We start from the raw sequence: 14800 nt of genomic DNA, 5'->3' as shown, positions 1-14800 counted from the left end.
TACTTTTTAAAGACACTTAAACTATGGGGTCTACAAAGGTTCTCAATACCTTAATAAAGTAATTCGAAAAATTAATCAGAAATAACACGATGTTTTGATTTATATCAATTATATAAATCAAAACATAAAGGTTATTCCTGATTAATTTTTCGAATTATTTTATAATTAAAGGCGTTAAGAAACCTTTGGTGACCCCACAGTTTAAATGTCTATCGTAGGTTCGTCGTGAACAGTGGTCGTTACAGACAAACGTTGACGTAAATTGCCCCAGTCAATGGATGAATTTAATGTGTCAATCAATGGCCACAGCCACTCTGTTTTGAATTTCATTCTATTAATCGGAGCTTAGCTTCTTACTTATTATGAAATACATATTCTTCAAATGTCAAAACTGAATTTGACTTATTATCGGGTGTGAATTTATAAGAGCAGCACGACAGGTGCAACACGTAAAGCAAGATGTCATAACCATGTCGGAGAACTTGAGATTACCCCTGGTATGTATTGGGGTTCGTGTTGCTGAGTCTTTGAATTCATGTTGTCTTTTCGTATTTTTTTCTGTTTTTGTTTTGCCATTGCATTGTCATTTTATTTTAGACTTCTAAGTTTGAGTGTCACTTTGGTATCGTTGGCCGCTCTTTTCCCGGACTAACACATTGATTATTTACAGGTTATCTGAAAGAAACTGTGTTGTAGGATGAACTAATATAAATCAAATTATTTAAGTTTAATAGTTTAAAAAGAATAGCAGTAAATTTGAATAGAAATTTGAAACCCATATTTGTTTACTCACTAGGACAATTCATTCTTGTATTACAAGGCCTAATATCGTGTCCGCTACACGTACAATTTTTTCCATTATACGTTGGAGCTGGATTATCACATGTTCTGTTTCGAAACTGCACACCTTTGCCACAGGTGACTGAACACGAACCAGACCATGGACCCCATGAACCCCAAAAGCCATCAACTAAAAAAAATAATACGAAAATAACGGATTCTGCTGATTTTGTCTTTTGATTTGAAAAAGTCAAACAGATTCAGTGACCTATAGTTGTTAATGTCTGTGTCATTTTGGTCTTTTGTGGATAGTTGTCTCATTGGCAATCATACCACATCTTCTTTTTTATATTCACTATCTTACAGCATCGAATAACAGCGTGGCTTTTTTATTACTAAGGTATAGTAAACACAACAGGAACCCTTCAAATTCCCAAGTGAAGTAAATGCCATCTTTTGCTACTTAAACCCTCAACAATTAGATAATTCGCTAAATAGCTGAATAGGAATTGCAAATGGAATTATGTCAGAAGTAAGAATGGTTGTAACTGTTTTTATTTTAACATGTTTTAAACGAAAACGACTTAAAATTTTTCATGTGTTATGAGTTGTCTCAATAAGCGAACAATACAATACTGCGTGAAATTATCTGAATTATCTGAATACCTGTTATAGGATCGGTACAGTCTTCATCAAACCTTCCATCGCCATCATCATCTGTACTGTCAAAAAAGTTTGAAATGAGTATGTGCTGTACACATAGAAATAAACCTACACTTGTTACTTTTGCACTGTGTATTAACTCATCGTTAACAAATATCAAATCAAACATGCAAGTATTTCTTATTATTTGGATACAACTTTAGAAGGAAAATAACTGAAGCCCTGGCATATATTTAACACATATCCGAATATTCAGCTTATTGTTTTAATGCCAACTACAAAAAACTGTGCAACACCAAAACGTTAAAGACAATTGTAGTGAATGAAATTGAGAATGAAAATGGAGCATGTGTCAAAGAGACAAAAACACTATCAAATAGCAGAATACAGCCGCAGGCAACCAATGGGTCTTCAACGCAGCGAGAAAATCCTACAACAGGCGGAGTGCTTCAGTAGGCCCCTAAACAAAAATGTATACAATAGTTCATTGATATTTGACGTCATACTTAACCTCAAAACAAATAAATGAGCTAAAATTTAGAAATCATACAAGGCTTACCAGCTTCAGGGGCTCCTGACTTGGGACATGATCAAACATGCGGAGTGAGTGAGATCACTATCGTCACTCCTTAAAATTGGTGTGACATAAAGAGCCTTCACAAATTAAAATACTAACCAAAAACTTCTTATCAGTTATCTTTTCAATATTGTCTAATCATTCACATTCAAATTTATAGCGAATTTTCCAAAAAGAATACAATTCGCACTACGAAAAAGTTTGATTTGTATCGTAAACTGCTTGCCTTGTTTTTTGTTATCAGTTGTGCATAATTCTTCATCTATTTTACCATCGCAGTCATTGTCTAAACCATCACCATCAACTGATTTCGTAGGTGTACATGGCTGTAAAAATAGTATAATTTCAAATGATTGGATATCAATTGTACTAGTATAAAATCATGTGTCTTTGATTTGAAAAGTAACAGGTTGTTCAACTTTTTTCTAAAGTATACTATAACAATTATGTATCATCTTGTTTACGCGTAACAATGACATCTGGCAGATATAGTTTATCTTTATTTGCAAATTACTGTTTACACAGTTATAATATACGTTTTATGTACATAACAGGTTCTATGCTACGAATTTTGTGCTATAAAAAGTAAAATAACAAAAAGTAGAATTCAGAAGAAAATTCAAAACGGAAAGTCCGTAATCAAAAAGCAAAAGCAAAAGCTCAAACATCAAACGAATTGATAAAAACTGTGATATCCTGATTTGGTACAGACAGTTTTTATGTAGAAAGGGGTGGTTTATACCTGGTTTTATAGCCAGCTAAGCCTCTCACTTGTATGATAGTAGCATAAAATCTCGTTATATCAACAGTGATGTCACCATTGTGTGAACAAAACAAACAAAGATAATATTTAAGAATGTCCAAAATAGGGGAACCACAGTCAACATTGTTATGTATATATAAATTAATGTTTTATTGTTATTTCGTTTCGTTTCTTTTGTTACCTATATGACATCGGACTCGAACTTCTCTTAAATTGAATTTTCTTTGCGTATTGTTGTGCGTTTGTTTTTTCTACATTGGCAAGAGGTATAAAGGAGGGTTGAGATCTAAAAAAAAATGTTAAACCCAGCCGCATTTTTGCACCTGTCCCGAGTCAAAAGCGTCTGGCATTTGGTAGTCTTGTATAATCTTTTTTATTTTAGTTAATTCTGTATAATTCGGAGTTTAGTATGACGTCCATTATCACTCAACTAGTAACATATTTGTTTAGGGGCCAGCTGAAGGACTCCTCCGAATGCGGGAGTTTCTGGCTGCATTGAAGACCCATTGGTGGCCTTCGGCTGTTGTTGTCTCTTTGACACATTTCCCATTTCCATTCTCAGTTTTATAAAAATATATAACTAATAAACAAACAAGCAGAACCTGCAAATCACGTTTGTTAAAAATCTTACCGCGTTGATCTTTGCTAATCTCATTCCTGTGGGAAGAGCATATGATTCATGGTAGGCATGACCATACAGATAACTTCCAAATATGGTATAAGAATCTTTGTGAACAATAGTATGGAATCCCCTTGGAATGTCTACATATGTACCAACCATACAAGTTTTCTCAATCGGGTTCCATTTTGTTGTCTTAGGTAATGGTTTTTCGTCCAGAAGTAGCCCGTCTTTCTTAGTTTAATCGATTATCAGCATAATTTCATGTTGATATCGAAAATATTCCGGATGTGAGTATTCTGCAGTAGCAAAGGTATATTTGGAATTGAACAATTGGTATGGTGGAATAATCATCATTGACGCATCAGTCTCATAACTGATGACTGTTTGACCTAAAACAAACTGTGCTATGCAAACAGGCTTTGTGGCATTGATTGACTTATATGAATTAGATGGAAGTGTAATTTGCTTCCAGTCACCCGCTTTTGCAAAATTAATGATGGTAAACCTGCAATTCTAACTTCGGTGTTGTCTTCACTAGCTACAATACGAAAGTAGTCCCCAACGGTTCTTTTTGGAATTGGAGCTGTCATGAATTTTCTCCCCCATGTATCAACTGGAGTAAGCTGTTCTACCAGATGGTCTTGAAATCTCCCCGTTCCTATGTTTGTTTTAATATTACCACTGTATGCCGCAATAGGGCGAGTGCCTTCAATATGAGCACCCGTTAAATCACCAATACTTTGTAGTTGGAAGTTTTCATATCATCTAAGTTCACAGTAATGACTTCGCCTCCGTGATAAGTCTTTGAATTATATGTGACTGTAATATTTGGAGCATTGGGAAGCGTTACTTTAACCACAGTGTTGTTCTGTGTAGCTGCAACTCCAAGTTGTGTTTTGAGAAACGCTGGTCCGTAGCACATAGCATAATACTCATTTCCTAATGCATCTATTGGAATGCCACAGAACAAATCATTAGAATAGTGATTTTTGTTTCCTCCATAAACTACCAAATCGCCTTCTGACTTGACAAGAAGTACTTTAGAAGATTTCAAACTTCCTCTCATACGAAACTCGTCACTTATAATAACCCTGGCAACTTGTCCAGGTGAGACGGAAATATATGATGATACCGCAGGTTGTGTCCATTTTGGTGATGTTATTTTAAAAAGAACCTTATGTTTCTCTGTTGTTGTTACGTACAATTCAAGAGGTATGTCATGTATATTACCAAGATAATAATCAGTTTCCATAAAAGATACAACAAATTCTCTTCCAATATTGTCAGGAGGACCTATTAAGTGAAACCAAACTGTCCAGATTAAAAACAAGAATGTGTCCCATTACACGGACGCCCCATCCGCACTTTTATTTTCTATGTTCAGTGGACCGTGAAAATGGATAAAATTTCTAATTTGGGATTAAATTAGAGAGAGCATTTTATAGGGAACATGTTAACTAAGTTTCAAGTTGATTGTACTTCAACTTCATCAAAAACTACCTCGACCATAAAATTTAACCTGGAGCGGGACGAATGGACGGATGAACGAACAGATGAAAGAACGGAAGGATGAACGAACGAACGAACGGTCGGACACACAGACTAGAAAACATAATGCCCATAAATGGAGCATAAACACATAACGTTACGCAAGTATCTGCTTTGAAGGGTTAGAGATCATATTTTGGCGTTTGTTAAGTTAAAAGCAACAGTAGTGCATCGCTGTTCAATAGCAAAAATTCGGTTAAAAAAAACAAAACCCGATAACAAACTAAAACCGGGGTAAACGCACCAACTATACAAATGTAAGAGGAAAACAACGGAACAAAAAGCAAACGCCAACATACATTGTATATTTGAACGACTGTATGATAACAACTGCCTTATCCCGACTTGGTATAGAACATTTAAAGAAAAAAGAAAATGCATATTTTGGCTTTAATATTGATTAACGTATAAGGTCTTTGCATCAGAACTTAACACATTTATTTAAAAACAAGTTGTTGGCATGACACGAGTTATGTTCTTTCAATCAGTTTAAGTCTGTGGCTGACATGTTAGTTAACTGCTAGTAGTCTGTTGTTATTTATGTATAATTGTCATTTTTTTTTATTTTCTTTTGTTACATCTTCTGACATCAGATTCGGACTTCTGTTGAACTGAATTTTAATGTGCGTATTGTTATGCGTTAACGTTTATACATTGGCTACAGGTATAGAGGGAGGGTTGTGATCTCATAAACATGTTTAACCCCACCGCATTTTTGCGCCTGTCCCAAGTCAGGAGCTTCTGGCCTTTGTTAGTCTTGTATTACTTTTAATTTTAGTTTCTGGTGTATACTTTGAGTTTAGTATGGCGTTCCTTATCTCTAAAATATATATTTGTTTAGGGGCCAGCTGAAGGACGCCTCCGGGTGCGGAAATTTCTCTCTGCAATGAAGACCTATTGGTGCCCTTCTGATGTTGTCTGTTCTATGGTCAGGTTGTTGTCTCTTTGACACATTCCCCATTTCAATTCTCAATTTTATTGATTAGACCTGATTCCACAACTAACTAAACCTTCCGTTTATATGGCAATATCAAACAGCCGTTAAATGACAACACTATATGACAGGACTACATCACATAAAAACGCAAGAATACTCGGCACATACTCGAGAAATACATAAATAAATATTATAGTAGTACATTACAACGTGTTAACCAAAAAATAACAACGGACACTTTATATGAATTTCTATGAGATACTTTTAAGCTATCAACATGACAATTGCAATTTCGTGTCTGTAGTATGAATATTTTAATCCATTCATTCTCCCTATTACGATTTAATAGTTGCTTAATAAAGGGAATATTATGGGGTAGTTTTTCGCTCCGTTCTCTATTTCATCGTTAAATTGTGCAATATTGAAATACAACATCCGTAATTTCTTCAATTATTTATACATGTCACTCTCTATATTAGTACTTGTGTCCGGTTTGTGTTGCAGTTTTAATATTAGAAAAGAAGATGTAGTATGATTGCCGAGGTGACAACTCTCCACAAGAGACAAAATGACACAGAATTATACACTTATACACTCAAATGTAAAACAGTTAAAACTAACGGCCTAATTTATTTACAAAACAATGAACAAATATGTTACATAGCAGCACACGACAACCGCTGAATTACAGGCTCCTAACTTGACACAGGCAAATACAGAATGTGGCAGTGTTAAACTTATATATATCAGTGTGCAGGTGTGTATAATCTTCTTCAGTCTGAATGGAGAAAATACCTACTATTTAAATGAAATAGTCTTTCAACGAAAATGTTTGTTTTTGTTTATAAAAACTACTAAGGAAATGTCACTGGATAACATGTTTTACAGTTAACAAGACAATATTGTCTGGTTTATGAAAGGAAAAGATAAACTGCAGATAATTGAACATTTCATACCAGTGATAGACAAAACTACGGGATACTTACCTTGCTCGAAAGACAAACCTAATACACAGATAACTCCAAACATCTTACTCAAATCTATCATTCTGATGTGTAAATACTTTTGAATCGTTTTCTTGTACACGAGTCTGAAAATAATGTATTTTATATGAGTTATACCTGCTCACCTCTTTAGCGTTTAAGTTTGTTTAATTACTACTAATGCTATCTTGTATTCCCTTAAACATGTAGACAAACCTCGGCAGATTCCACTACTCTACATCAAACCTGGCGAGAATTGCCGCTTGAGTATAAAACTTAAACAGTTATAATTCATTTTCGTATAGTTATCACATGAGATTCAATTATTATCTTGCAAGACCATAACTGAAAGATTTTGGCGACATTTTTAAGACTCGGTTTGATAAAAGAATCAAAAACTTCAAGTAGCTTTTATTTCAATATTTAGCTTAAAAAGTTGTTTAAAACATATAAAAATTCGCAGTTAGATATTTGTCTAAATTGCAGCTTTACTCTTTATCTGTAATCATGGTAATTTTGATTAAGCATGAAAAATATTTAGTTGCAAATATTATGATGAGTTTAACATGCATATGTTTAAAGCTACTTCAACAGAGAGATGCACCATGAGCGCATCATACGCCCGTGGCTTTGCAATAAATAAAGTTCTATAACTCTTCAATGTCATATCAGAAATATATGATAAAACTAAAGAGTGCTTAATTTAATAGATATAAAACATCTATCAAAGTTTCATGAACATTGCTAAAAGCATTTTTGATTTATTGTCCAAAACTGGATGAATTAAACCCTATAACTCAGAAAACGACAATATAAAGTTTATAAAAATCAAAAGGGAGCTCACTTCAATAGATATGAACAAATTACCAAAGTTTTATGCAAATTGGTTAAAATCTTTCTGAGTCATTGTCCGACATGTTCAGAACAGATTGTACCCCATAAGACTTCCCGTATACGGGTTGAATTACAAAATCATCAATAAACATCTATAGAATTTGTATTCGTTTATTTGATCCTATTTGGGTTCATGTCAATTGTACACGTTCCTTCCTAATATCAACTATGTATAACTAAGTTGAACGAACAAGTGTCCCATATATCTTTTGTTGGAGCTAAAGCTATTTTCAGGAATGAAAAGATAAAAAAAAAACGTTCATTGAAAGTATGAATATTTTACAATAATATATACACAATCTGTTGATTGTGTTTCTACATTACAAACGTGATACTGCCGCTAGCTCTGTAATCAAGCTTTGAAGTTATTACAAAGAACTTCTAACATTTAAACAACTTCTTACCTTGTCAGGATATAACCGAAAGACAAGATATAACAACCGCAATCCATTTCTTATATATTGTAGTATGGTCTTTGTTTACAACGGAGGACCGATTAAATAATTTTTAAATAGAATAGTGCACACATAATGTTTCAATGTAAAAGCACATGAAGTTATCTGCTTTGGAATAAAATATGTTGTTGACTTTGCAATTACTTATGTAAATACCAAAACTTTTCTTCTTGTCTTTGTTGAGCTATTACTTAAGATAAATGATAACATTTTGATATAGTGATAACAAAAAGTAGTTAAGGACTTAAATGTTGTCACTTGAAGTCAGTTTACCTTTAGTTTTAATAAAGAGATGTGGTACGGGTTTCAATAAGACAACTGTCCATCCAAGTAACAATATAATAAAAAGTGAACAATTATCGGTCAATATCCGGCCTTCAATGCGAAACATTGACTCTTAAAAAATAGCACGCTAGAAAGGGTCCCAAAATGACTAGTGAATAGTGTAAAATAGTTAAAACAGGAAATTAAACGATCTCATATATAAAAACATAAAAAAAGAAAACACCAATGAATTTCACCAATAAACGACAACCACTAAAAAATAGGCTCCTGACTTAGGATAAGCATTCAAACGCAGCTGGGTTAAACGTACTAGTTAACCTTTAATATAAAATATATTTCGGTATAAGCTGTCAGTTTGGTTAATATTTGTCAAAAGGAACTTTTTTTACTGAAGTATTATTTACTTGCAAATGAATAATTTAATCTCAAATGAATTCGTATTTATATGACCTTTATATATAACCTTTCGTGTGTAGAAATACGAGGTAACATTATCAGTATATCGTGGTAATACTATTAGTTGCCTACATTGTAGTTGGGTCTTTCTGACTTTTATTTTTGTAGGACAAAATTAATGGAATAACCAAAAAGCTTTTTCAATGTATGTAATGTTCATGATGTTGGAAGCTTGATTTTTGTACAATTGAATACTGCCAGATAAGGATGTAAAAAATCCAACAACTGACTGAGCACGTTTTGTCTATGAAAGACTAACAAAATATTTTATTGAAGCTCGAAAAAAAAGTTAAAAAAAGGTAGTGCGATATGATATTTGTGACATGATGTTGATATAGCATACGTAATAATATAATGAGCCGGAGCATCCAAGGCTGAATAGTTTTGTGTTTGCAGTGAGGGCTAAACAATTTGACCAAAAATGTCATGTTGATAAAAACATTTTTCCTTTGGCCCCTTGGGCATTATATATCATTTTAACGCAAAAAGTAACATAACGTCAATTCTTTAGTGAATCAATGTTTGTTTACGCTCCACACGTATATTGATTGATTGTTGGTTACTTATCATCCAGTGGCAACATTTTTATGCATGTTCAGAACGACAATAAATTAATAATATGTCCAGGATGAAGGTCTTGGAAATGTTTACTACCACTAGAAAATTAGGGTATATTGGATAGGTGCAGCCATTTAGCCATCCATCAGCCCACCTTAGGATCATTAAAAGAGTTGTTGCAATGGTTCCGTGCATGGAAAGAGTGTGGCACTCTCGCTACGCGATGCGTTTGATTGAACGTGGTTTTGTATTTGTATATCCCGCATAGCCAGGCGGACCGAACACACTTGGCAAGGGATTTACTGTAGAACATAAGACGACCTAACTGATAATATTCCCATATCTTTGTCATATGATGTAAATTATGTGCGATTAATCGTTTTAATATATTACTTCAAGCATTTTCAAAGCTCTTCAACTTCGTACTTTATTTTACTTTTTTTTTTTTTTTTTTAAACTTTTTTGGAATCGAGCGTCACTGATGAGTCTTTTGTAGACGAAACGAGCGTCTGGCGTATATATAAAATTTAGTCCTGGTATCTATGATGAGTTTATTTTCAATAGGAATCCTGCAAGGGACTAAACTCAAGACAGATGCTCAAACTTACCAATTTACCTTCTCAACAGCTAACATAGTTATACAAAAATTTGTTCCAAAAAAAGCAAGAAAATGTACCAGATATGAGTTTATATGTGTGAAATTCGCCATTCATAAATTAATAAATTATCAAAGTATTTTACTTAAGGTTCTACCTCAGGTTTAATTGACTTCCGGTGATTTTTGAATACTGTTTAAAAATCAAAAATCCTTCTTGTAACGTAGCCTCTTTCATTGCATCTTTAAAAATGTACTTTTAGCTTTTATTTGTTTGGTTTGTTCGTTTATGACGGGGGTTACTCCAGACATGATGTCTTACTTTCATAACCAATGTGCAGCATTACGACCATACACAGGTATCCTGTAGTGTTGGAAATTTAGTACGACGTCCATTTTTATTAAACTAGTACACATTTTTATTTTGGGGTCAGTTGAAGCTAACCCCCGGGTGCATGATTTTATTGCTGTGTAATGAAGACCAATTGGTGGCCTTCGGCTATTATCTGCTCTTTGGTCGGGTTGTTTTCTCTTTGACATGTTCCCCATTTCCATTCTCAATTGTATTGAAATCTTCAAATGGCTCACTAAACAGGTGACACCCGGTCCGATTCTGCCGACTCGAGGAGATAGAGAGAGCCAATTAAGGATCAAAATCTAAAACAGTAGCTACGTTGTCGGGAATCAGTATTACAAAAGATCGCTTTCCAACAAAACCTAGAATTCAATGAACATAGGAAAAACCTTACCTGACTTTACAATTGTTTTTTTTTTAATTTTGCAAACACATGACACAGAAGTACCTACACGTATATCCAATGGCGATGATACACCGTGATAAAGCTTTTAGAAAAAACTAAAATCACAAATACTCAACTCTGAGGAAAATTAAACCGGAAAGTTCCTCATCACATGGAAAAATCGAATGACAAAACACATCAATAACGAATGGACAACAACTGTCATATTCCAGACTTGGTAAGGCATTTTTAAATGTAGAAAATGGTGGATTGAACCTGGTTTTATAGCGCCAAACCTCTCACTTTGTACGACAGAAAACAACAATAATATGATCGACTCTTTTGTCTTCTGAACCTTCTCCTCCATATAATTTGTGTGTAGTTTAAATCTGATTAAGTGTGATAAAAAAACATTATATTTTTAAATACAGACATGATAAGTAAAGAAATCATATATTTTTCCAAAACGTTAATCCATCCAGTTACTATAACAGTTGAAACTGTCGCTGTTGTTGCTGAAAAGAAAATCAGAAAAGGCACTAAAACAACCATTATATGATAAACATGACAAAAGGGAACTTTTTTCTCCCTGGAAAATATATTTTTTCTAATGCATAAATATAATTTTTATAAATTGTTAAATTTGATATAGATGATAACATTGATATTTTTAGAAAAATAACCAAACCGAAAATATAACAATCATCTACTAGACGATTTTTTTTCCATTTTGCATTCCAAACTTGTTATAACCAGCTACGTACCTTAACTAATAAAGGTTATTATACAAAAGTCATACATATTTTTTTTTGTGCACAGAACTTTTATAATTTGTTTGTTAAACTGTTAAATCAGCATGCCTTGTCATGAATTCAACGTAAATATGATTGCAGACAACTTGTTCATATAAAATAACTTACCACGAAGACCACACGTAACAGAAAAAAGTTGTCTAAAAGCTGAATCACTGCAGACATGACTATCAGTACATCGGATATATGCAGCATCTACACAGTGCGTAACAGGAACCTTGGTTGTTGTAGGAACTTAAATTGTAAAAGTTCTTTATCTTAAGTTTTATACAATCAACAGACACATATATATCTTAAGAATGAAGAGAATAATAATAAATATTGAAAAATATAAATTAAACTACAAATATACAGAACATTGTAAATCTTGAGGATTTTGATAATAACTGATTTTCGATTTTTGGTTTCATAAATATTGTGATACTTTTTTGAATTTTTGCAAATGTTGCTTCTATTTGATTAAACTATAAGAAATTATGAAAATTTAAAATTAATCATATACATATATATATTTTTGTTATAAATTGATAAATTTTATATAGATGATAGCATTGTTATTTTTAGTAATATACCAAACCGAAAATATAACAATCATCTAGACGATTTTCGTTGTTTTCTTCCATCTTGTATTCCAAACTTGTAATAACCAGCGTACAAAAGTCATACATATTTTTTTGATTCTCAGAACTTATATAATTTGTTTGTTAAACTGTTAAATCATCATCCCTTGTTATGAATTTAACGTTAATATGGTTGCAGACAACTTGTTCATTATAATAACATTAACGGTAAAAATTTTCCTGAACCAGATGCTCGTGGCCAAAATATATGAAACCCAAAGCTTATATAAAAGATGAAAAGCTATAATCCAAAGGTAAAAAAAGTATAGCCAAATCCGTGAAAGGAATCAGAGCTTTGCACGAAGAGATACATTCCTTAATTTATAATAATTTCTAACATATTGTAACAGCAAATTTAAATAACACAAAAATCCATATGTTCATGCCAGTACCGAAGTACTGGCTACTGGGCTGGTGGTACCCTCGGGGACTAACAGTCCACCAGCAGAGGCATCGACCCAGTGGTAGTAATAACATTAACGGTACCAATTTTCCTGCACCAGATGCGCATTGCGACAAAACATGTCTCTTCAGTGATGCTCGTGGCCAAAATATTCGAAACCCAAAGCTTATATAAAAGATGAAGAGCTATAATCCAAATGTAAAAAAAATATAGCCAAATCCGTGAAAGGAATCAGAGCTTTGCATGAGGGCGATACATTCCTTAATTTATAATAATTTCTAACATATTGTAACAGCAAATTTAAATAACATCAAAATCATTATTTTCATTTCGGCACTGGCTACTGGGCTGGTGATACCCTCGGGTACTAACAGTCCACCAGCAGAGGCATCGACCAAGTGGTAGTAATAACATTAGCGGTACCAATTTTCCTGCACCAGATGCGCATTTCGACAAAACATGTCTCTTCAGTGATGCTCGTGGCCAAAATATTTGAAACCCAAAGCTTATATAAAAGATGAAGAGCTATAATCCAAATGTAAAAAAAATATAGCCAAATCCGTGAAAGGAATCAGAGCTTTGCATGAGGGAGATACATTCCTTAATTTATAATAATTTCTAACATATTGTAACAGCAAATTTAAATAACACAAAAATCCGTATTTTCATGCCAGTACCGAAGTACTGGCCACTGTACTGGTGATACCCTCGGGGACTAACAGTCCACCAGCAGAGGCATCGACCCAGTGGTAGTTATAACATTAACGGTACCAATTTTCCTGCACCAGATGCGCTTTTCGACGAAACATGTCTCTTCAGTGATGCTCGTGGCCAAAATATTTGAAACCAAAAGCTTCTATTCTGTCACATTGTCAATGAATAGGACTACTATGCAAAAGACCTAAGTTATTATAAATAATAAATGAACTTGGGTCATTTGCATAGTAGTCCTATTCATTGACAATGTGACAGAATAATAATGAATTTACAAAACGAGTGCAAATAATCAACTAATAAGATAAAATCGTAAGTGGATTAAGTAACTTATCATACAGACATCATGGATAATCTACAAAATTGATATTTCATTAGGGAACAACCATGAAACTAAGGAAAACCCGCGTGAATTTTCCCGATGTAATGGTTAGCAACGTCCCGGGATATGGGTTAGCATCTACTCAGGGGCTATGGGTTTTGTAACGACGTGCGTTAACCAATTAAAATCCTAGAAATATACTAAGCCGGGGATAAATAAAATTACTTACCACAAAGACCACACGTAGCAGACAACGTTGTCTAAGGGCTGAATCACTGCAGACATGACTATCAGTACATTGGATATATGTAGCATCTACACAGTGCGTAACAGGAACCTTGGTTGTTGTAGGAACTTAAATTGTAAAAGTTCTCTATCTTAGTGTATTTATACAATCAACAGACACAGCTAATATCTTAAGAATGATGAGAAAAACGAGAAATAATACTACAAATATACTGAACATTGTAAATCTTTGATAATTTCTGTTTTTCGATTTATATATATATATATGATACTTTTTTGTATGTTTGCAAATGTTGCTTCTCTTCGATTTATTGACAAATCCTTCTTAACTGAATTGTTTAAGTGTACACAAGAATACAAGAAGGAGTAGATGAAGAGCTGAGACAAGAACAACTTGGCTTCAGAAGGGGTAAAAGCACTACCGAACAACTTTTCACTTTAAGGAACATCATATAACAATGTTCGAAATGGAATGCTCCTTTGTATATCAACTTCGTAGACTTTGAAAAGGCGTTTGATTCCATCCACAGGGAAAGCTTATGGTCCATCTTAAAAACTTACCACATCCCAGACAAACTCATCACAGTTATAAAACTCTTTTTTGAGAGTGCAGTCATAGAAGAAGGAATACAATCTGAATGGTTTAAAGTAAAGACTAGAGTAAAACAAGGATGTGTGATGTCTGATTTCTTATTTCTGTTAGCCATTGACTATGTCATTAAACAAACAATTAAAGATAACGAAACAGGAATAAGATGGAAATTTACCACCAAACTAGAAGACCTTGATTTTGCTGACGACCTAGCACTAATGTCTTCCAAATTCCA

General features: G+C 33.5%; 1 protein-coding gene across 1 annotated transcript; it reads right to left on the bottom strand.

Annotated features, from left to right (window-relative positions):
• Positions 1-785: 785 nt before the first annotated feature.
• LOC143081005 (uncharacterized) lies at positions 786-4166 on the bottom strand (the record flags this gene model as incomplete). The annotated part of the gene is made up of 2 exons (XM_076257238.1): positions 786-970; positions 3872-4166. Coding segments are annotated over 2 exons (480 nt in total), but the record flags the coding sequence as incomplete, so codon positions are not given.
• Between the last annotated feature and the right edge of the window lie 10634 nt (positions 4167-14800).

This window comes from Mytilus galloprovincialis, chromosome 6 (genome assembly GCF_965363235.1).
Source record: "Mytilus galloprovincialis chromosome 6, xbMytGall1.hap1.1, whole genome shotgun sequence".
Taxonomy (NCBI): Eukaryota; Metazoa; Mollusca; class Bivalvia; order Mytilida; family Mytilidae; genus Mytilus; species Mytilus galloprovincialis.
The sequence above is the reverse complement of the archived record's forward strand: the minus strand, read 5'-3'. Positions and strand labels throughout refer to the sequence as shown.